This window comes from Homarus americanus, unplaced genomic scaffold (genome assembly GCF_018991925.1).
Source record: "Homarus americanus isolate GMGI-L3 unplaced genomic scaffold, GMGI_Hamer_2.0 scaffold34345, whole genome shotgun sequence".
Taxonomy (NCBI): Eukaryota; Metazoa; Arthropoda; class Malacostraca; order Decapoda; family Nephropidae; genus Homarus; species Homarus americanus.
In genome coordinates, this window is record NW_024736072.1 from 32041 (window position 1) to 56820 (window position 24780).

At 42.1% G+C, this 24780-nt stretch overlaps 1 protein-coding gene and 1 long non-coding RNA gene across 2 annotated transcripts in view; both read right to left on the reverse strand.

The window, feature by feature from the left end:
- Positions 1-3697: 3697 nt before the first annotated feature.
- LOC121871898 lies at positions 3698-6816 on the reverse strand. Its single transcript, XR_006089980.1, has 2 exons — positions 6507-6816; positions 3698-6474 (listed from the first exon to the last, which is right to left on the reverse strand). It is a non-coding gene; the product is annotated as an uncharacterized LOC121871898 (long non-coding RNA).
- Positions 6817-10537: 3721 nt separating this feature from the next.
- Positions 10538-24780, reverse strand: part of LOC121871897 (putative iroquois-class homeodomain protein irx-1) — a 140435-nt gene continuing 126192 nt past the window's right edge. The window contains exon 7 of the mRNA XM_042374491.1: positions 10538-11171. Within this exon, the coding sequence (XP_042230425.1) occupies positions 10549-11171 (623 nt within the window). The 3' untranslated portion in view covers positions 10538-10548. The remainder of the gene's footprint in view (positions 11172-24780) is intronic.

Below are 24780 nucleotides of genomic sequence, written 5' to 3' on the forward strand. Positions count from 1 at the left end.
GGGAAGAGAAAGATAAGAAAGGAGAAAGATAAAGGTGGAGTAGGAGGAAGAAGAATTAGATAAAGGAGAAATGAGAGACTGTGAGGAGTAAAAAATGTGGGGAGAAAGAAGGAAGAGAACGGGAAAGTGAAATAAACAAAGTAGAGAGAGAGAGAGAGACCTTACATAGTCGACAACAGCTATATCTATCGTCTCTTCAATCTCCTCCCCCACTATCTCATTCCCCTCCCCCTCTACTTTCACCCCCACCTCCCCAACATCAAGAGGAAGGAAGATTTTACCTAAGCAGTACAGTAAGAGCAGGTACACCGTCACGGTTACGGGGCATCAATGAATGAACAACACAACACCTATGAACCATGTCTCATTCCAGCAGGCACGAACCACTAAACCACTGAACCACTAAACCACTGAACCACTAAACCACTTAACTATTGAACCACTAAACCATCGAACCACTAAACTGAACCACTAAACCACCGAACCATTAAACTGAACCACTAAACCACTGAACCACTAAAACACTAAACCATTGAACCACTAAAACACTAAACCATTGAACCACTAAAACACTAAACCATTGAACCACTGAACCACTAAATTTCATTATTCCCGGTTACTCCAACGTTCAGTAATCCATTTCTGCTAAAATTATAACTAATTTACAAATATATTTACCTTCTCATTCGTCTTAAATATTCCGGTGCAAAAATTAAAGGAAAGAAACACCTGTTCTTATGTATTAATTAGTTCGAGAAATGTTTGTTTACCTGTCGATGTTCTCTATAGTATTACCGTAACAGGTGTGCGTCTATAAAGCAATTAGTGTGAGTAATATACAGGTAAGGCCCGGGCGTGTGGCCATTCCGTAACTGTTATGCTGAACGATGGTGAACGATGGTGAAGAATTTGATGGTGCTGATGATGATGAACGACTTTAGAGTTAATAATGATGATAATGAAGTGTAATGGTGATAAGGAAGCACAATAATGATGAAGTATAATGATGATAATGACGAAGCATAACGATAATGACGAAATATAATGATTAATGAAGTATAATGATACTGACGGAGCATAAAGATAACGAAGCATAATGATAATAACGAAGTGTCATAACAAAACATAATAACGAAACTTAATAAAAGAAAATAACACGACATAACATAATAAATACTTAAGAATTTACAAAATGTTCCGCAATTCTGGAATCCCAAAATACGATTCGAGCCTTAACCGTAAAAAAAAAATAATATCGTAACCGTACAAACCCCTCTTGGTATTAACCGTCTGTTCCACTATAAAAAAAAAACGGTTATATATTAATTATTGTCCCTTTTATTTACCTAACTACCACTTGTGTACCTGCTAACGACCATTACACACGGGGTCTTGTAGCGGTGTAAGAGTCGGTCAGGTGAGTTGCCAATTAAGTCACATATTAGTCATTTCAGTTATTTAAATACCTGTGTACAGTAATTATCTTTTTACTATATCATTATATCATTATACATATCAGACTAATTTCCTCCTCAACGGGAATTCATAGATGTATACTCACGATTTATGTGTCAAAGTATACCTACAGTAGCTATACATGGTAAGGTAATAATAACAATAAACTTTACCACCTGACATAGGAACTTACCTGTACAAGTTGCTCTCAGCGCAGGTCACAGGTGTGGCTCAGTCTCTTCTTTCTTCAAGTTTCGGGCATTTCTACTCCTGCCTTCATTAAAATATCAACTTCTAGTCTCATAAATGTTAGTAATGTTTAGTTCACACACATTAACATCGTATTTGTCACTGAATCAACACTCGCACGCGCGCGCACACACAAATATAAACGTACGTAGACCTACCCTCTCACTACGGCAGTCAAAGCCGTTCTGCTGGTTTCTTTCTGACAACAATATTTCAGGTAATAAAAAAATAGCCAATCAAAAATCATCACAAACAGCGACAACCAATCAGAAATGACCTCTGTCTGTCACCTCGAGAATTTGTACATGCTGTAAAATTCTCGGTATTAATTAAACATCTTAATTGTATATAAGAAAATATCCACAATTAACCTTAATGATTTTAAAATGAAGAAATTGTGATGAAAATTGCCTTAGACAGATAATTAAAAGTAAAAGCTCATGATTTATTTCTCTTTCGAATTTTTGCAGGCGAACACAAGTGGAGCCAGCCGCCATGACAGTTTATTAGTAATGTCAAGTTTGATTAGATATTATTGTAATTACTGGCCTTTATTAACCCTCGATGGCATTTAGACCACTTTTACATCTGTTTTGGAGCTAAGATGAGATTGGACTTATCTAAAAGGGCCAAAATTAAAATATATAGAATCTATATATAAGGTTGGCTTTCTCACACGTTTAAAGTCCGATTGAACCAAAAGTCCTATAGAGTCCAATGTCTCATCAAAGGTTCAGAGTCCAATTAAAAGTCGAAGTCCAATCAAAAGTCCAAATTCTGGTTAAAAGTCCGATTAAAAGTTTAAATTAATTAGTAATAAGCATTTGTAAGTCCAAACCCAGACCAATAAGTCAAAGTCCAATCAAACGTCCAAAAGTCCAACTGAGTCAAGATCTATGTTGAAAGTTCTTAAGTTTCAGGCACAAGTCCAAGTGAATTCGAGAAAGTCTAGTAGCATCATAACAAGTCCAAGGGCTCGGCTACAAGTCCAATATGTGAAATAGATTTAAGGTCCCGTGCTATGTCCAAGGGGTAGCCATGTCCAAACTACAAGCTGTAAGTCCAATAAGTCCTAAATCTAAATCTATCCAAAAGTCCAACAAATCTCAGTTCCAGATGCATGTCCAAAAAGTCCATTCCAACCAAAAGTCCAATATATCCTAGATTAAAACTCACTAAGGCCATTCCATCCAAAAAGTCCAATAAGTCCTCGATCCAACTACAAGTCCAATAATTCCTGGATTCAGATACAAATCCAAAAAGTCCATTCCACCCAAAAAAGTCCAATAAGTCCGACACCCAGGTACACAAGTCTTACAACCCACAAATCAGCCCAAAAAGTCCAACCAGTCCCACATCCAGGCCAAAAATATAAGTTTATTGAATTAAAATAATAATTAACAGTGTGTGGGTACATATATAGATGGCACTGCACTCGACCATCACCCCACATTCATCTGCAACGTCAGGTCATCCACGGCCAAGAAAATAATACACAGGTATTTTCTATAAACATTTTATTAAGAAATAACACATACGTTAGATTGGAAATATGTTTGTTACAATAACCTAACCTGTTGTAGAGGAGTCAATATGACTTTGTTCTCAACCATGCCCCCCACCCCACCCCACCCCCGGGAGAGAAATCATCAGGGGTATGTGAGGGAAGGGGGAAGGGGGGGGGGAATAGGGAGGGGGGGAGGTCACAATGGCTTGGTTTTGTTTTTTGTTTTTTTTTATGTGTTTTAATCTAATGCACAATATCACATAAATAAAGTAGAACAGCGAAGGACAGCCTCTGCCTACAGACAATGTACAGAAAAAATAAAAATTAAGAATTGGTGATACGGGACTATGGGACTTGTGACAATATGCTCTAAGGTTCAGTTGTCTGGCTTCCTCTGCGCGTGTGTCTGTCTGTCTGTCTGTCTGTCTGTCTGTCTGTCTGTCTGTCTGTCTCTCTGTCTGTCTCTTTACTCGCATGTTTAATGTCTCTTGTTGTTGTTGTTGTTGTTGTTGTTGTTGTTATTGTTGTTGTTGTTGTTGGCACATAAGGAAGAAACAAGATCATCATTTTCTTCATAATAACAATAATAATAATAAAAAAAACTTACAATCACTGGTATTTTAAATCACAGAAAGTTAGGTCAACCTTAGAGTATAGTGACCCAAAATCACATAGTAAATTTCCTCATGTGTGAACCCAGCGAACAACGAGGTCATGGGAGAGGTGATTAGGTCATTACAGGTGAAAGGTCATGATAAAAAAAAAATTAACCTGGAAACACCTGCGAGGAGGGGGGGGGTAGGAGAGAGGAAGAGGGGGTAGGAGAGAGGAAAGGGGGATAGGAGGGAGGGATGAGGATAGGAGGGAGGGAGGGAAAGGACTGAAGGAGGAGGGTAGGACTGGTGTAGCTGACCTTTGACATACGTACCGACAAGACATATGAAATCTCACAGATGCAGTAATGTTGTAATTTAAGTAATGATAAAACAACAACAACAGGTAAATGAATTAATTAAAGCAATACAGGTAATCAAGTTTCACAGGTGTAATAGGTGTAATGTAATAATGTAATTAATTAAGAAGAAACTTTTCAAATTATATTAAAAAATGTATAAAAGGATTTTTTTTTTTAACCCAGTGTGGATAATTTTTCTTTGGGTTAATTTGTGAGTGAGCCAAGAGGTTGTTGTCCAGTCGTGTTGTTGAGTGCTGAACGACCCCCCTCCAAGCTGAGCAAGATGTAAGTGTGGTCTTCTCACCTGATCATAAAACACAGATTTATATACAGAGTCATAGAAAAAAAAAAAAAAAATGTCCAGATTTTAATATACAGTCATTTCAAAATCTGGGTATTCCTTTTCAATAAATCTGTATTAATAAAAACCAACAAAGGATTTTCTTTCACATACAATGACTGGATCATCTAACATCTATATAGAACAATTTGATATTCACCAAACTCAAAAACACCTGATATAATTTTTAGTTCCCTGGGCCCGCCGGTGGGTGGGGTGGGGGGGATTGGCCACGTAATATAGTTTCACAAATGTTAATTGGTAAATGACAAAAATATATGTAATGGGTTTTTGGTGTAATCAGCAACGTTAGTGTCGGAATGGCAATTTACCTTAATTCCACAGCAGATAATTACATGTCGCTGTGATTATGTAGGATTGACCATAAATATTTTTTTTTTTTTTACAAATCATTTGGAATCATATAATGAGTTGGGTGTGCTCACTGATGCTGCCTGCCTCCCTACGTGTCTGCCTGGCTCCCTATCTGCCTGCCTGCCTCCCTACCTGCCTACGTCCCTGCCTACCTACCTACCTCCCTACCTACCTGCCTTCCTCCCTACCTGCCCAATACAAATACCATTACCGCAAACAATATTAATTTTAAATATGAATTCTTGGATAATGATTCACTCAACCAGCAATTCTTTCAATGTTAATTAAATCAACTTTTCTAATACGATTCACCTTCCTTATCGTGTCGACAATCATAGACTCAGGTTATAATATATGAGTAAAAATATATACCCACACTACAAGAGGGGTATTTATTGTGAAGAAAACGAGAATTGGGAGTAAAAAATAAAAACTTGACGGGAAACTATTTTAAAACACCTGATCGATTTATATATATATTTATTCCCAATGTATATGAGTAATGTATATGATAATTATTGACTAGTTCGGTATATGGTTCTCTAAAGTCTTCTTAAATAGGATCAAATAACCACACAATATTAAAAAAAAATAAACAAAAATAAAATAATATCTGAATATTGCATTACGGTTTTGTTCATATAAATACTGACATAATAAAATAATAATAACAATTTGGATAATATGACACGTTAAATAATGTCATTAAATATTGTTTATGTACGACCTATGGAATATTTATGTCCTTCGCTAATTACATCATTATCTCCTGTTATGTCTGAAGGGGCTCTCAGTAGTAATTAAACTGACCGCTACACTGAATGACCACAACACTGAATGACCGCAATACTGAATGACCGCAACACTGAATGACCGCTACATTGAGTGACCGCTAGAATGAATGCCCGCTTCGTTGAGTGACCGATAGAATGAATGACCGCTACACTGAATGACCACAACACTGAATGACCGCTACATTAAGTGACCGCTACATTGGATGACCGCTACACTGAGTGACCACTACAAAGAATGACCGTTACACTGAATGACCGCTACATTGAGTGACCGCCAGAATGAATGACCGCTACGCTGAATAACCGTTACACTGAGTGACCGCTACACTGAGTAACCGTTACATTGAATGACCGCCACAGTGAGTGACCGCTACATTGAATGACCGCTACACTGAGTGACCGCTACATTGGATGACCGCTACACTGAGTGACCGCTTCGCTGAATGACAGCTAAACTGAATGACCGCTACACTGAGTGACCGCTACACTGAATGACCGTTACATTGAGTGACCACTAAATGAATGACCGCTATACTAAGTGACCGCTAAATGAATGAACGCTACACCGAATAACTGCTACAATGAGTGACCGCTATACTTGAGTGACTACTACAATGAGTGACCTCTACACTAAGTAACCGCTGTAATGAATGACCGCTACACTAAGTAACCGCTATAATGAATGACCGCTACAATGAGTGACCGCTACACTAAGTAACCGCTATAATGAATGACCGCTACACTGAGTAACCGCTACACTAAGTAACCGCTTTGATAAATGACTGCTACAATGAGTGACCTCTACACTAAGTAATCGCTGTAATGAATGACCGCTACACAAAGTAACCGCTATAATGAATGACCGCTACACTGAGTGACCGCTACACTAAGAGTATGTAGTGACCGACCGCCGCCCCTTCCCGTCACTCACTCGCGGCCTGCCGCTAAAAATAAAACCCACGCGTATCCGGGTATGACGTGCGCTGATTGGTTCCTTCCTCATCATGACGTGGACCATCGTAAGAGAGAGAGAGAGAGAGAGAGAGAGAGAGAGAGAGAGAGAGAGAGAGAGAGAGAAACGTCACGTCAAAGAAGAACCAATCACGAAACTCCATACCCGCAAACGAGTGGATTCTGCCCCCCCCCAAAAAGCCTATTGGATTGGCTTCCACTTAATTGCCACTTACAGCCAGGTAGACACTTTCTAAGCCACCCCAGGAAGACCCACTTAAACCTGTACTTATTTACTTATCATTTATTTTTAGTAAGTGTTAAGTCAATTCCCGCCTCACCTGACTTGACGGGAGTGATTTTCGTCTGTGAGGGAGTTTTGTGTTGGTGTTTGTTTGTGTTTTGTGAGAAAAAATGAATTACTTGGATTTTTCTCTATTTAATATCGAGAATTGGATTAACATGGATACGGTAAATAGGAAAAGGTGGATTTCTGTGAGATTTTGTGCGGATAATTGTCTGTAAAATTATTTATTCCAATTGTGGATAACTGAGAGTGAGAAGTATACCGGATTATCAAGGGCGAAAGGATACCGGATAACTGAGAGTGAGAAGTATACCGGATTATCGAGGGTGAAAGGATACCGGATGACTGAGAATGAAAGGATACCGGATAAGTGAAAGTGAAAGAATACCGTATAACTGAGGGTGAAAAGGTACCGATTTTTATTAATATTCAGATTGCTAATACCTGCCTCTTGTGGTAAAAAAAAATATCCAGGAAGGAAAATATCCAAATACCCGTTTATCTGAAGCAAAAAAAATAATTAAAATTCTCTAATACCTGAACACAATTTCATCTACCTGGTGACTCGCGGAATATCTTCGGATAACCGCTCCTGCCTCACGACGGCCGGATAAGGACGAGGGAATTGAGTAAATTACCTGAACTGGAGACTACCATACACCACCCCCGTAGTTAGTGAAAAGTTCCGCTTAAAATCGTCAACACAGCTGCCATATTGAGACACACACTGCAGTCAAGCGCGCTGGTATGCTTCTATAAAGGTGAATAATTTCGTTAATCATCTTTATCTCAAAATTAAAAAGAAATCGTTATTTTGTCTGAATTTTCAAGTATGTAAACATTACTTTCAAATTAGAAGCTTCACTTTTTTTATAATTATTCTGATATACTGTTTTATGGATATTAATTAAGCGTGAAAAAATCGTCTTAGCGCCTGAGTGAGGGCGCCCGGGCCGACCCTCACACCATATAGCGGTTAAGTGACTCTCATTACCGGTACAGTTGAGTGACTTTAACGGAAGGTTTAACCTCGTATGAAATAATATATATATAGAAAGAAACCAAAATACCATCATCTGATTTTAACGCCGGAACAAGTTATAAAAAAATTAATTCTTATTTGAAAATTATGAAAACATTAAAACAAAATTAAATACTGTAGCGCCGGTTATTCATTTCTATATGGTCTTGTAAAAATCTATTAAAAAAAATCTAAAAAAAAATCGTAATTTTCATAATGAGTGAGAATGATAATTATAAACATGATATATAATAAGACCACAACAGGTGTACAATAAACATGACTTAACATGATAATTATATACAGAACAACATCTCCAGCCATAACCACATGTGAAATGGAATCCTTAACAGTAATCTGACATAAAGTAACATTTCTTTTACTAGACTTTAGTGAGGTATTGACAGTAAGAGCTCCTGGTTGTTGGGTCGTAAAGGATATGTACCGTAAAGACGTTTGGTGACCTGTGAACAAAACTCTTCTGGTTTGACAAATATTCATACGATCATTATTACTCGTAAGTCAAGATGTAAGAATATACTTAAATAATTGACTTAAGTTACAAAAAAAGTATAAAAATTAGACACTTATAATCACACTTAGATTTTACCTTAATATGATACATCTACTTTACACTTAACTGAATTAAAGTACAGAATTAATTAATGAGATTCAATTCACTTTATATTCTCTGATGTTAAGTTAATATTATTCACTTAAGGTAAAATCTAAGTGTACTTTTGATGGTGTTTTTGGGTCATTATATTTTGTGTGTGAGCTTCAGTCAACCATTAAAGTGTACCGTTGTGTCTTCACTTACGACACTTTGTGAATCTGGACCCTAACCTCTGGTGGGTCTCAGGCTGGGTTACCTGAAGACGCTGATGAGAACAATAAAGATACAGTTACGGGAAGTAGCTATAATATGTCTGGTTATTATTAGATATGATAGACTTTTCTCCAATTCTTGATGTTACTGAGGCGCCACACAGGTGAGTGACTCCCCTCAGGTGAGTGACGTTTCTCAGGTGAGTGACGCCCATCAAGTGAGTGGCGTCCCTCAGGTGAATAACGTCCCTCAGGTGGGTGACACCTCTCAGGTGAGTGACGCCCCTCAGGTGAGTGACACAATACCACTCCTAAACATAGTCTGTAAACACAACGTAAACTACAAGTAAGCTCAGTCCTTATCCTCAATATTGTTACAAAAATAACAAAAAAACCTTCTCCATTTCTTCCCATATTACAAAATCCTTCACGAGATGATGTTGACACTCGTGAAGTACTGTACCCAACACCCGGCACCTCTCTCACCACTACTAACATCACCAATCAAATCTTTTATATATATATATATATATATATATATATATATATATATATATATATATATATATATATATATATATATATATATATATATATATATATATATATATATATATAAACGAAGGACAATGTTGGGTGAAAAATATGCAATGAACGAATGACACCGCGATAACACTAACAGACGTAGGGAGCGTAATGTTGTAACTTTGGCAGATATAAGTAGAGTTATAGACTATACGGAGAGTCGAGGGGCACACCAGCGGACCCATGCCAAGGGGGGCGGGGGGTGTCTGTGAGGCGCCACGAAGCCCGGCACCCGAGTATGTGAGGCTATGGTTCTCTCCACTGTACTCACATCTACTTCTGTTCCGTCAATATTTGTGCCATAATTTGTCCTCACTTAATGTACCACAACTGAAGGTTGTCCCCCTGTGCTGTGTCCTTGACGGCCTTCTTGTTCCCAGCTGCATATTGGTAGAGCAGCTCCTCCCCCCAGTGCCCAGGAGACGCCCCCAGCATGGCTAGTGTCCGCGGCGCTCCCCACACAACACCATCCTGGTGCTCACATCATCCACTAAAAATTGTCACTAAAATGATATGCTACAAGATTTTCTGCTTTGTTGAGTATATAGTGGCACTGTTCAGAGTATATAGTGGCACTGATCAGAGTACTGTATATCGTGGCACTATTCAGAGTATATCGTGGCACTGTTCAGATAAAGAGAAACAAGTTTTTCATCTTAACAAGTAAGGTCGTCACTGGTAGTAACGAGGCGGTCAAACACCCGCTGCTCGACGCCTCAACTATGATACTGTACAAACACTGTGATAACTCTGAAGCCTGTGCGTGCCACGCCACGTGCTGTGGTGACACGTACCGCTGGGTGCACGTGGTGCGAGCGGTCACCTCCTCCACAGGTCCTTGTTCTAAAACAGTTAAAGCTTGGCCAAGCCTCGGGTAATGGCCAAGCCTCGGGTCATGGCCAAGCCTCGAGGTCTTGACCAAGCCTGGGGTCTTGGCCAAGCCTCGGCTTAAGGCTAAGCCTCGGGTCATGGCCAAGCCTCGGATCATGGCCAAGCCTCTGGTCATGGCCAAGCCTCGGGTCATGGCCAAACCTCGGGCTATAGCCAACCCTTGGGTTATGACCAGGCCACGGGTCATGGCCAAGTTTCGGGTAATGGCCAAGCCTCGGGGTCATATGTAACTTAATTTACTGAGAGTTAGTGGGCCGGGGAGGCGCGGGCCCTACACGCTGGGGAGGAGGTTAACCTTCAGGCCTGTGCGCAGGGGGCGGCGCTGGCGTGATCTTGGCGCCCCCGGGAAGTGTGTGGTGCAGGGAAGAAGGAGAGATGGGCGGCAATGGGCGGGTTGCCACAGGTCTGCTGACGATGGGCGGCTGGAGGGAGGCGGTGCTATACGCTGGCGCCCCCAGGGTAGCAGGTAAAGGAGCCTCCAGCCCGGGCGGAGAAAGATGTGATCCTAGTCCGTTCAGGCCGGGAGGCAAGGACGGGAAGGAGTGGGCGTGGTGAGGCGCCAGACCAAGAGACTTGGCGTAGACCTGCAGCAGCGCCTCTTGTGGTGAGGGCAATCGGGGCGCCATGGGCAGCGGGCGGGCGTAGGGTGAGGCCTCCAGGTGTAGGGGCCGGTGTACACTCATCTTACCCACCGCCCCCGCCAGCGTGGACGACGGCGACGTGGGTGACGAAGACGAGGAAGCCATATCTGCCAAGGACCAGATTCGTGGCTTGACAGGAGACGCGGGCGGCGGAGGGGCATGTGGAGGTCCGTCACCCCCGCCTGTGGTGCTGGAGGGGGAAGGAGGCCGCAGTGGCGACCCCTCACTACCCCCGTCCTCCACCCCACGACCCTCACCACCAACCTCAATATCTGAAACAAAAAGTTCAATAAGTAACAAGAGAGACAGCCACGGTGGGTGGCCACAGGGGGCCTCACTATACCTGTAACTACGTCATTGAGGTGATACACTTCTTATACACACACTGGTCACATTCCCTTCTTTAACCCCTCAACCACCGGGACCAGAGGTGTGTTGTCATAATCCATCCCATCTTTGTGTCTGTCCATTTGTCTGTCTGTCCATCCATCTGTCTGTTAACCTTTTACCCCACCTGCTTCCCTACCAAACCAGTTAATCCCTGAGCGTCCCAGGGTCTGTAGCTGGGACCCTTCAAAGGTAAAATAAGTAGGTTAGGGATAATCCTTACTTTAGGTGAACCAACTTTTCTGGCAACACTGTAAACATTAGCTCACCCTTGGCTACTTCCTCATCAGCTAAATTACTCTAAAAAAAATAAAAATAACAAAAATGCTAAATATAAATCCTCTATTTTTCATTATTTTCACCAACGAAGAACTCTTACGAATATTAAATGTCTGTCTGTGTGTAATGAAGATATCCTAACAATATTGATATAATGAAGACACCAATAACAGATGTCAAGTGAATAATGACGTAAATACCAAGCTGAGAGACACACACCTGTTGAGAGACACCTGTTGAGATACTGAGAAAACTCCCTCTATTAATCTCCTTCTCTCTACCTATCTCCCAGTCTCAATCTATCTCCCTACTCCTATCTCCTTCTCTCTACGTATTTGACATCTCCCAACACGCACAACAACCAGCCACTACCACAATTACTACTACTACCACACCGTCACCACTACGAATACTACTACCACCACTATCATTACAACCAGTATCACCACTATCAACACCACAACCACCAACCACCCACAACAAACATTACAACCTCCAGTATTACAATTATCACCACTACCACCGCCACCACCACTACTAACACCACCATAATTACCACAACTACCACCATCATCACCATCTCCACTATCCCCACCACCACTACCACTACAATCATCACCACCACAACTACCACCCCTTCCATAACCACCCCTACCACTACCACCACAACCACCACTAACCACCAGCCCTGCATAAGGCCTCAGCTAGCGGGGTCGTCCATCAAAAATTCCCACATACTCTGCCGTGGTCGTCATCTCCATCACAATACGAGCCATTATGTACCAGCACCATCACAACACCCCGCCTCCCTCACCCCAACACGTAGGAGTCTCTCTCTCTCTCTCTCTCTCTCTCTCTCTCTCTCTCTCTCTCTCCTTCATTCTCGCTCCCCACCCCCTTTCTGACCTACATCTCCCCCTAATTTATCAGCCATTCTTTCTTACTCCCTTCGTCTCCCTCCCCGACTCTCTTTCTCTCTCTCACAATTCTTTCCCCTTTCATTCCTTTTTTTATCTTTCCCTCTCTTTTCCATTTCCACTTTCATAATCCCTCTTTTCTCATTATCTCTCGCTCTTGTTACCCTCTTCCTTTCTCTCCTTTTCATCATTCTCCCCTTCGCCCTCCCTCTCTCTCTCATGTCCTTCATTATCCCTCGTTTTTCCTTCCCTTCTTCGTTCCTCCTTCCTTCCCCCACTCACTCCTTCCCTCCCATTCCTACTCACTCCTCCCTTCCACACTCATTCCTTCCTCCCTTCCACACTCACTCCTTCCCCCCCCCCTTCCCCCACTCATTCTTCACTCCCTACTCACTCCTTCCCTCCCTTCTCCCACTCCCTACCACTCTCTACCCCTCTCATCCCTCTCTCTTACCTTCTGGATGAGATATACAACTCAGGTTATCTCAAATAATTCCTTCATATTTTGTTATTTCTACCTAAACACATCAGGTCATCAGCTCAAACCTTCATTAATCAACAAAATCATCTTTTTCCCCTCTTATTATTCCCCTTAGCCGGGTGAGGGGATATATAGACACAGGGAGTATAGATCTGTCAAGAAGGAGAGGGGGGGGGTCGGGAGGGGAGGTGGGGAGGGCTGTGAGGAAGGGGAGAGAGGGGTGAGGAGGAGGAGGAAGGGAGAGGGGGAGAAGACAGTGCTATTCCACAGGTGATGGCCGTAACATGTCAGTGATGTGTGTCGCTTCACGCTATAATTGCCCTTAGAAGTGTAGTGATTAAGGTTGAGAGTTATTTAAAAGGAAATATTTTTTAATAATACTTTCTGGGAGAGGTGACGCCGTCCATCCTTAACGAAACTAACATTGGTGTCTGTCTGTGTCTCTGTCTGTCTGTCTGTCTGTCTGTCTGTCTGTCTGAGATGACAATATGGACGTATCTGAACATAAGTGATGGAGGTGTGTGTGTGTGTGTGTGTGTGTGTGTGTGTGTGACCGACGTGGTACCTGGTGGAGTTTGTGGGGTGGGGGCAGGGTTTTTAATTAGCGCGAGAATTTGTTTGATTGGAAATTTAATAAGATAATTATAGGGGGGGAGGGGAGGAGGAATTGATTTAAATATGTGTATAATATTCTCTTTCACTTTCCGGGTTGGTGATTTAGACATGACGCAGCGATGTTTCATGGATCTAGTTTATTAAAGGGTTAAATTCTTAGTGGAAGGGATAAATCTCTTAGTGGAAGTTAAATCTCAGTGGAAGGGTTAAATTAGTGGAAGGTAAATCTCTTAGTGGAAGGGTTAAATCAGTGGAAGGATAAATCTCAGTGGAAGGGTTAAATCTCAGTGGAAGGGTTAAATCTCTCAGTGGAAGGATAAAAGTGGAAGGGTTAAATCTTAGTGGAAGGGTTAAATCAGTGGAAGGGTTAAATCTCTCAGTGGAAGGGTTAAATCTCTCAGTGGAAGGTAAATTAGTGGAAGGGTTAAATCTCTCAGTGGAAGGGTTAAATCTCTTTAGTGGAAGGGATAAATCTCTAGTGGAAGGGTTAAATTTTAGTGGAAGGGTTAAATCTCTTAGTGGAAGGGTTAAATCTCTTAGTGGAAGGGATAAATCTCTTAGTGGAAGGGATAAATCTCTTAGTGGAAGGGTTAAATCTCTTAGTGGAAGGGATAAATCTCTTAGTGGAAGGGATAAATCTCTTAGTGGAAGGGTTAAATCTCTTAGTGGAAGGGATAAATCTCTTAGTGGAAGGGTTAAATCTCTCAGGGGAAGGGTTAAATCTCTCAGTGGAAGGGTTAAATCTCTCAGTGGAAGGGTTAAATCTCTCAGTGGAAGGGTTAAATCTCTCAGTGGAAGGGTTAAATCTCTCAGTGGAAGGGTTAAATCTCTCAGTTAAAGGGTTAAATCTCTCAGTGGAAGGGTTAAATCTCTTAGTGGAAGGGTTAAGAACACAGATCACACACACACACACACACACACACACACACACACACACACACACACACACACACACACACCTACACTAAGCATTGTATATTACTAAAGTTAACTACAGAGACCCTAGTTATCTACACTATCTACACTATACATCTTACACTATATTTTTACACTATATAATCTATATTACTAGGCACCTTCAGCCTTACACAACTGCATACACTCATCAATGGATTTCAAGTCTTTCACAACTATTCTCTCTCTCTCTCTCTCTCTCTCTCTCTCTCTCTCTCTCTCTCTCTCTCTCTCTCTCCTCTCTTTATCTCTCCATCTTCTCTTTATCTCTCTCTCTACTTTCATCCTCCTCTCCTTCCTCCTCCACCTCTCTCTCTCTCTCTCCTCTCTCTCTCTCTCTCTCTCTCTCTCTCTCTTTCTCTCTCTCTCTTTATCTCTCCATCTCCTTCTCTTTATCTCTCTCTCACTTTCCATCTCCTCCTCCCTTCCCTCCGCCTCTCTCTCTCTCTCTCTCTCTCTCTCTCTCTCTCTCTCTCTCTCTCTTTCTCTCTTTCTCTCTCTTTATCTCTCCATCTCCTTCTCTTTATCTCTCTCTCACTTTCCATCTCCCCTCTCCTTATCCTCCCGCCTCTCTCTCTCTCTCTCTCTCTCTCTCTCTTCTCTCTCTCTGTCTCTCTCTCTCCTCTCTCTTTATCTCTCCATCTCCTTCTCTTTATCTCTCTCTCACTTCCATCTCCCTCTCTTTATCCCTCCCGCCTTTCTCTCTCTCTCTCTTCTCTAGCCATCATCTCCCAATCTTCCTTTTTGTGTGTACACTTTCTTTATGCCGCCATCACCCAGCCTGACCTAAGCTAATCCTTCCCCGTGTGTTAAATAAGAGGGTGTAGTGACTCTCGGTTTTATGTACTCAGCCGCGCCCGCCAAATCGCCATTTTTTTAAACCAGAGTCCTTAAAGGGTTAAACCAGAGTCCTTAAAAGGTTAAACCAGAGTCCTTAAAGAGTTAAACCAGAGTCCTTAAAGAGTTAAACCAGAGTCCTTAAAGGGTTAAACCAGAGTCCTTAAAGAGTTAAACCAGAGTCCTTAAAGGGTTAAACCAGAGTCCTTAAAGGGTTAAATAAGAATTGTCAAAGGGTTAAATCATCGTCTTCTAAGAGTTAAACCATAATCTTCTAAAAATTAAATATTAGTTTTGAATGGGTTAAATCATCGTCATCAAATGGTTAAAAAAAATCGTAAGGTTAAACCATCATCCTCAAAAAGTTAAACTATGGTCATCAAAGGGTTAAAGTCTCGTCATCATCAAAGGGTTAAAAAAACATCATCCTTAAAGGCTTAACCCATCATCCCATAAGGCTGTTAGAATGATGAATTTGTGAGGTTAACTTGAATGATGAATTTATGAGAATGATTGAATTACGAGAAGACAAAACTGCAGTGAGTAAATACTGATTCTGAGGGGCTGAGTGAAGGCTAAATCTATATACATATTTAACACCTGGTATCCCGGTTCAGGTATATACATTCCCTTTACACATAAATACCCAGACGTAAATAACAATGTAATAAAACTCCAAAGTTATAAATTAAGTTGACGTAAATCCCCAAAGCAGTCAGCAAATCCCTCAGTGACATCATAAAAATCCCTCTCGCCCGGCGGCCCCTTCGTCACTCTACATCACTCACGGTAAAGTCGTCGCACTTAAACACATTATATATCACTCGACGCTAAATTAAACTAACGGTGCATAAATACCCTATAAAAATCTGAATATTATAATGTGTTGTGGTGGCTGATACAGGTGGTGGTGATAGTGAGGTGTTGGGGGGTTAATAATAATGATGATGATGATGATGATGATGATGATGATGTTGGATGACGCATGATGACGCAGACAGCAAATAATAACACTCCCCGCCGCCCTGCTAGCCTCCTTCCTCCTCTACAGACTAGGAACATGGTGGCCACAAAAACTTCGCTGGTCGCCTTGACTAACGATATGTGAACATAGGGCGGAGTCTACCTATCGTGGGCAGGTAGAAAATGAAGAAGGAGGAGCGAGATGACAGCTAGAGATGATGTAATGGCGGCTGGCCTTTGTTCTCTCGGGGGAGTGGCGGGAAAACGGGCCCGACCGGCGTTCGAATGCATGTGTGTTGACTATGACCACGTCTTGTCATACCGTTTCTTAATTTGATTTATCTCTCGCATGCCGTACGAACCACGATGCAAAGTGGTTGATTTACGCGTTAGAGGACCAGTCTGTACAACCCCAGGCCGTTTACTTATTAGGGAGTGAGGTGTGGGGGGGTAGAGGGTGGTACTCGGAGCCCAAAGAATGGTGCAGGTGTTGGGATGAGGGATGGACCTTGTTGAGACCAAACTGATGGATATCGCGGCGACTACCCGACCCACGAACGACGCGCATGATAAAGACTCCACACTGAAGAACCCTGGCGTCAGCTCTTATCAGGAGACATGTTTTAAACTAAGATGCTACACTGGGTTATTATGGACTAGGAAACCTGAAGACGGAGGCAAAAACATGGTTCCTTCCTCCTACCTCTCCTCTTCTTCCTCTACCGCCTTCTCCATCTGCCTCACCAAGAACGTCATGAGGTATTGGTAAGCATCACACACACACACGCACGCACATACACACACACACAGTTTACAGAGTATATACACACTATTCCGATCACCTGAAGATTAATCACCCACCAGATTATCCCCCCCTTACCAATAAGAAACCTAACCTAACCTAACCTAACCTAACCTAACCTCTCCTTTATTCTTCATTTTCTTTCATGTTTCGTGTTTTTTAACTGTTCATTCCTTCGTCTGTTCTTGTTATTATCATTATCGCCGTCTTTACCTCTTCCCTCGTTCGTTTCTTTCTCTTGTCTTTTACACTTTATATAACGTTGTCCTTCCTTCCTTCCTTCCTTCTCCCTCTCAACTTCCCCATTCTTCCTTTCCCCCCTTCTCTTTTCCCCCATTCTCACGACCATAGTTCTCTTTCCCTCCTTCTATCTTATCCCACTCTCCCTTCTTCCTTTTCTGTCTGTTTCCTCTTTCATCATTCGTCCTTCATCCTATCTCCCCCCTTCCTTCCTTTCCTCCCCAACTAAATATCCCAACTCTTTCACTTCTAAATTATTTCTATCCTCTCTGCCTCTCTTTCTCTTCCTTCCATTTCCTCTTCCTTTTCACCCTCAGTCCTTTCCCCTCTCCCTTATTTCCCTCCTCTCCTTCCTTCCCTCTCATCCCCTTCCTTCCCCCCTCCTCCTACCTTTTCCCACCTGCTGAGCTCAGGGTACGCAAGACCACACACCACCATTCAACCTGTCTCCGCCCAGGTAGATACAAACGTGCACTAGATAATGACAACAAAACCACTGTACATACCTTGACCCACAGGTATGTACCGAGCTGCCCATGGTTAGGTTAGGTTGAAGTGTACATCGTCACATAGTGTACATTATTGTTAAGGTTAAATTTTTAAGGTGGGTTTTGCTATAGTTAAAATAGTCTAAATTTCCAGGTAAGGTTAAATTAGCGTTGAATTAAGTAATGTTAAATACGGTTTTGTTTTAATGACACTAATTAGCAGGTGTTAATAGTATACATAAAATATATACTTTTTCATTTCCGATGAGGTGTTCATGTATACTTTCATGTCTACTTTATTATGTATATTAATATGGGGTTTTATACTTTCATATGTTTTGGTATAATTAACAGGGGATCTGTATGTATATATTCATTCATATTTTGTTACATAATACCAACTACCATGACACATTTACCTGGTCCTACCTGTACCCAATACCATGACACATTTACCTGGACCTACCTGTACTCAATACCAAGACACATTTACCTGGTCCTACCTGTACATTTACCTGGTCCTAGTCCTACCTGTACCTGTACAATACCAAGACACATTTACCTGGTCCTACCTGTACTCAATACCAAGACACATTTACCTGGTCCTACCTGCACTCAATACCAAGACACATTTACCTGGTCCTACCTGTACTCAATACCATGACACATTTACCTGGTCCTACTTGTACTCAATACCAAGACACATTTACCTGATCCTACCTGTACCCAATACCAAGACACATTTACCTGGTCCTACCTGTACTCAATACCAAGACACATTTACCTAGTCCTACCTGTACCCAATACCAAGACACATTTACCTGGTCCTACCTGTACTCAATACCAAGACACATTTACCTGGTCCTACCTGTACTCAATACCAAGACACATTTACCTGTACTCAATACCAACCAAACTAGGATGACACATCTAAACACATGACCAAACAACTTCCTGCGCCAGAGTGGACCAATCACACTACGACAGGACACAATAACGATAATGAGACTCTGATATAACAACCAATACGCTACTGTCAACCTTAGTTCAGGGTTATGGTCCAGTGTTGACGAAAGACTTATGGGTAATGTGTGTGTGTGTGTGTGTGTGTGTGTGTGTGTGTGTGTGTGTGTGTGTGTTGGAGTTATTATTTGTGTGTGGTGAAAGTGAGGGAGTATGGTGAGGGAGGAGGGAAGGAGGGTGATGGAAGGAGTATAGTGATGGAGGGAGTGTAGTAGTGTGGTGAGGAGGAGTGTGGTGGGAGGGAGGGGGGGGAGGGAGGGAGTGGTGGGAGGGGAGGGAGGTGGAGGGGAGGGGGTGGGTGGGAGGGAGGGGAGGTGGTGAGGGGAGGAGGTGGGTGGAGGGGAGGGGAGGTGGGTGGGAGGGAGGGGGTGTGGTGAGGGAGGGAAAGGGGTGGTGGGAGGGGAGTGTGGTGAGGGAGAGTGTGGTGAGGGAGAGTGTGGTGAGGAAGAGTGAAGGAGGAGGATCAAGAGGTTGATAGGCATCACACACGTTCAGGTTCAGGATATTAAAAGCAGAGAATAAAGAATCATAATGGCGGAAGCAAATTGAAGGTTAGGAAATATTTTACAGGGGGAGCGACACCTGTCAGGTCTCTAGCGTCCAGGGTGGCTGTCCTACACTACTACTGCTACCTACCACCAGCCCTGCTCCTGCCCTGCCCTGCCCTGCCCTGCCCTGCCCCTGCCCCTGCCCTGCCGACCATCACCCATTCTTATTGCTTTTGCCTCTCAATGTCATCTAACAGTATGCTGATGTCGCCCAACCTCGTGTTAAAAACTTATATATTATGATCCTCATACGCCCACTATCCCACTCCTCGCATGCCTATCACACACCCACCACCCGTCCTCCACAGGTGTTCAGTATGTCACGTGTTCTACATATTCATAAGTAACTCAGATATATTTCAAAAACACCTACATTCCTGATCTACATGATAAAAGTATTCTACATAATAATATATATATATATATATATATATATATATATATATATATATATATATATATATATATATATATATATATATATTAACATAATAGCTTTTGGGGTTTTGTTTAGTGGTTGTAAATAGAAGATATATTTAATTTAGTGTTTAGTATTTTATGATGGTATTTTGAAGGGCATTATGTAAAAGAGTTTAACAGTGTGTTAGTTTAAGAGAAGAAGGGGAAGATCACCTGAAGATTAGACACCTGAGTTTATTTCACCTAAGGATTAAACACCATAACTTAATCTAACCTCCCGAGTTGACGTTAGGATAATTAGTCATAAGATAAAATAAACTGGGGTGTCTAATCTTCAGGTGTTCCCAAGAAAGTACTATACCTACCACATAACTTATCCAAATAAAGAAAAAAAAACAAAGAAAATTACTCTCGTAAAGTTGTTTCGAGACACAGGTTCAGCCCCGGAGTGTGTGTGGCGGTCACTCTGTAGGTTGAGTTACGAGTCTTATATATATATTCATAGGAGTTTAATAGCCAGTATAATGATGCTCTTTGGTCTTATAGTTGTCAGTTAAGTACAGACACTTTGTAGTTATTTGAAAGAATATTACAAGTGATTTTAAACGTGATAGTGTCTAATATTATCGTTTTTATACCTCGACCACAAAGACCCCTCCCTCCCTCCTTCCCTCCCTCCCCCTTCCCTCCCTCCTTCCTACCATCCCTCCCTCCCTCCCTCCCTCCTTCCTACCTTCTCTCCTTCTCTCCGCCACAGTCCGCTATTTTGTTTTATATTCCTCTACCCCGATTTTCTCCTTCCTTCCTTCCTTCCTTCCTTCCTTTCTTCCCTCCTTTATTTTCTTTTCTATTGTTGTTCCTACTTCTCTCCCTCCCTTATTCTCCCCATCTGTCTCCCTTCCTCCCTTACTGTTGTCACACTCTCTCCCTTAGTCCCTTCCTCCTCTCTTCTCAAGTACCTCAGGGCAACACAACACAGGAAGTGAGATAGTAAACTTGGTACTGGTGGTGGGTGGTACTGGTGGTAGTAGTAGTAGTGGTGGTGGTGGTAGTAGTGGTGGTGGTGGTGGAAGGAGTGGTAGTAATAGTGGTGATTATAGTAGTAGTAGTAGTAGTAGTAGTAGTAGTAGTAGTGGTGGTGATCCGGCTCTAGGTCTCGTAACTCCGTACCTAACAAGAGGTGATCGTCAGTACCAGCAGTGAACCATGAACCACGACACTCAAAAGGTTCGTGCATTAAAAATTCAACCCCCCTCCCATTCCTCCTTCTTCCTCCTCACCCCCATCCTTCTCCCCCTTCCCCTTCCCCTTCCTCCTCAACCCCCACTCCCCATCCCCCTCACCACCAAGAATGTCAAAAAACCCATCAAACTCCCCCAGTATAAGGTATACGACTCGATAATATCAACTAGTGTCGTATTTACCTCACATACTAACGCCATCTACCGGTAACAACATGACTCACACATTAGCAACTCCACCTCCTGCAAAAAAGAATCCCATGGTAGCCCAACCTCCACACCTGTTCGGGGATCACAAAGACGGGGCCCCCATAAATCAGGGGAAGCAACACTCCAAAAACAACATTGGGATTTTTATTGTCCATTATGCTTGCGGTGATAACAGCGTCGGGGCTACATTTAACTACACAAGGTCGATTTATCGTCAGCAATTTCGGGGTCTTTCAAATCCCGGAATTGGTAATTACTGAGTGTGTTAGTAAAATACCATACCATCAGGACGCTGTGTGTGTGTGGGGGGGGGAGGGTAGTGGTTGCAGGCGAAACCCAACAAATTGGGTTATTGGCAGTCCATTGCAACTTGCCCTCTCCCCAGTAGTAGTAGTGGTGGTTGCACGTGGTGGTGGTTGTTGGTGGTGGTGATGATAGTGTTTGGTGGTTGTTGGTGGTGGTGGTTGTTGGTGGTGGTGTGGGTTGTAATAGCTGGTGGTTGAGGGTGGTGTTGGTGTCTATCTATTTATCCATCTATCCTTACATTTATCCACGTATCTACCCGTCTATATCTTTACCTGCCTATGAACATGTCTGTCTGTCTGTCTGTCTGTCTTAATCAACAATTACCCGGTAACCAATATATTGACGATTTTCATGAATCAGAGTATAACACACACACACACACACGCACCACACACACACACACGCACCACACACACACACACACACACACACACACACACACACACACACACACACGCACACGCACACACACACGCGCACACACACACACACACACACACACACACACACACACACACACACACACACGCACATATCCTCCCATTCTTAGGGAAAAAAACAAATCTCTCTATCAAAAAACTAAATTAAAACATGAAGTCTTGAAAACCACAAAATTATATGCATAAATAAATATGCATATACACTAACTATATATATATATATATATATATATATATATATATATATATATATATATATATATATATATATATATATATATATATATATATATATTCACACAATCCTAAACTTGCCAGCAGGTGTTAAAGACACAACAATAGGGTAGGCAGGTAGTGTTACGGTATACACATACAGGTATGCAGGGAGGGAGGGAGGAGGTATAAAGGAGGGGGGTCACACACCAATAGCACCAGCCAATACACTGAGTGGCGGTGTTGGTGTCGCTCATCATCACCAACAGCCAACATGCTTTCTACATTCCGCTAATCACGTTCCTATCTCTATCGTCCGTTTGACCATGCCTCCTCCCCATCTTCCGCCCGGACCTCTCCCAGGCCAGGGCTTTTTTCCCGGAGGAGGGGGGGGTGATGGGAGATGGGGGGGTAAGTGGGGGTACAGGAGTTAAGGAGGTGGGGTAGAGGTTAGGGATGTGGGTGGAATAAGAAATGGGGATGTGGTAGGGATGTGTATTGCACCATCAAGGACCATCATGTGCACCATGCATTATGAAGAGTCAACCTGTGCACCATTAATAACCAACATGTGCACCATTAAAAACCCAATAGGTGCACCATCAGGAGACAACAAACGCACCACTACCACCAATAGCAACGTGTTATGAGGAGGGAGGTAGAAGGAAGGCAGTGAGGGAATGGGGGGGAGGGAAGGGAAGTGGGGAGGGAGAAATTGACGTGAGGAGACAGTGGGGTGAGGTATCATGAGGGAGCAGGATGTAGGAGGTAAAGGGGGAGGAAAAGAGGAGGTAGGGAAGGAAGAGAATGAAGTAGGAGGTAGGGAAGGAAGAGAATGAAGTAGGAGGTAGGGAAGGAAGAGAATGAAGTAGGAGGTAGGGAAGGAAGAGAATGAAGTAGGAGGTAGGGAAGGAAGAGAATGAAGTAGGAGGTGGGGAAGAAAAAAAGAAGGCAGGAGGTAGGGGAAAAAGAGAGAAAGTAGGAATTAGGGAAGGAAGAAAAGGATGTACAGGTTTAGGTAACAAGTCGTGTCATCAGAACGAACGGAAGCCCAGGGCGGAGTATAGGATAAAGGAAGTGACGCCATATCGTGGACGGCTAAGGTACTGATACACCCAGAAGCAATGGAAGATAATTTACGTTTTTTTTTTTTTACGACACTCTAATTTCACCCGGCAATATCACACTAATATCATGTTAGGGGTTACATTCCTGCCAATTTACACATTGCAAAAATACATAACCATTGGTCGCTGGGCAATTTGAGCATCACCCAAACGTCAGCTTAATGACGGTTCAATTCTATTCCAACAGAGATTCGAAGTCGTATTGGACTATAAACTACAAGACAATTTTTTTTAATATGAGGGTTATGTGGTGGGTGTGTGTGTGTGTGTGTGTGTGGTCGACCTCATAAAACGATTATATACTTTAATAGTGAAGTATATATTAAGTTCCTGGAAATTCGTAAACTATAGTAATGTTGGTATAATTATGCAGGAGGGGATGACGATATTAGTGGGGGGTGAAGATACTTATTTGGCGATCGTTTTAGTTATGTCGTTTTATTCATTATAGACGAGAGAGTTGTTGTATATTGTTGTAACTTATGATTAAATGAGGTTAGTTATTAATATTGTGGTTGTGATGATGAGTTGTAGATATTCTCATTATTGTAAGTTGTAATGTGTTGTAGATAAGAGGTAGTCTCTCTCTCTCTCTCTCTCTCTCTCTCTCTCTCTCTCTCTCTCTCTCTTGCCCCTCCATCTCTTAACACTATTACCTCTTCCTTCTTCTCCTTCTCCTCTCCCCCTTTCTCCTATGTCTCTCTTCCATCTTCGTGTGCTCTCTGTTCTCTCACCTTCCATTAAGATATTATTCATTCTTATCTCCCCTTTACACTCCCTCGTTCAATCCCTCTCCCCTGCTATTCCCTCATCTGCCATCTCAATTCTCTTATTTTCTTCGTCTCTTCCATCCTCTTCCTTCACTAAATTTTCCATCTTTTCTTTCGTCTGTAATTTGTAGTTGTTTTCTTTTCTCTCTCTTATTCCTTTATGCTTTTTTTATTCCCTGATTACATCATTATTCCATGTTTTGTTTTATTTCTTGTTGCGTTTATCTTTAGTTTTATATATTATCGTTTTATCTCTAATTCTCTTGTTCTTCTGTGTATATCATCGTGCGCTTCTTCTTCCCTTTCTCTCTCTCTCTCTCTCTTCGTCTCCTTACTCACCTCTCTCTCTCTCTCTCTCTCTCTCTGAATATCTCTTGTTTTCTGTTATTATCTCCTTGTCTTTTTCTTCTTATTATCATCTTTAATGTCATTTAATTATTCTTCTTCTTCTTTTTCTAATTGTCGTTTTTTCATTAATTCTTTGTTTTTTAGAATTTTTTCTGTACTTTCCATTTGTTCTTCCTAAATTTCTGCTTCTTCTAACTTCTCTAGAAACGTTCTCCTCGTCCTCTTCTCTCTACGACCCCTTGCTAAAATCCCCCCCCCCCCCCTGACCCCAA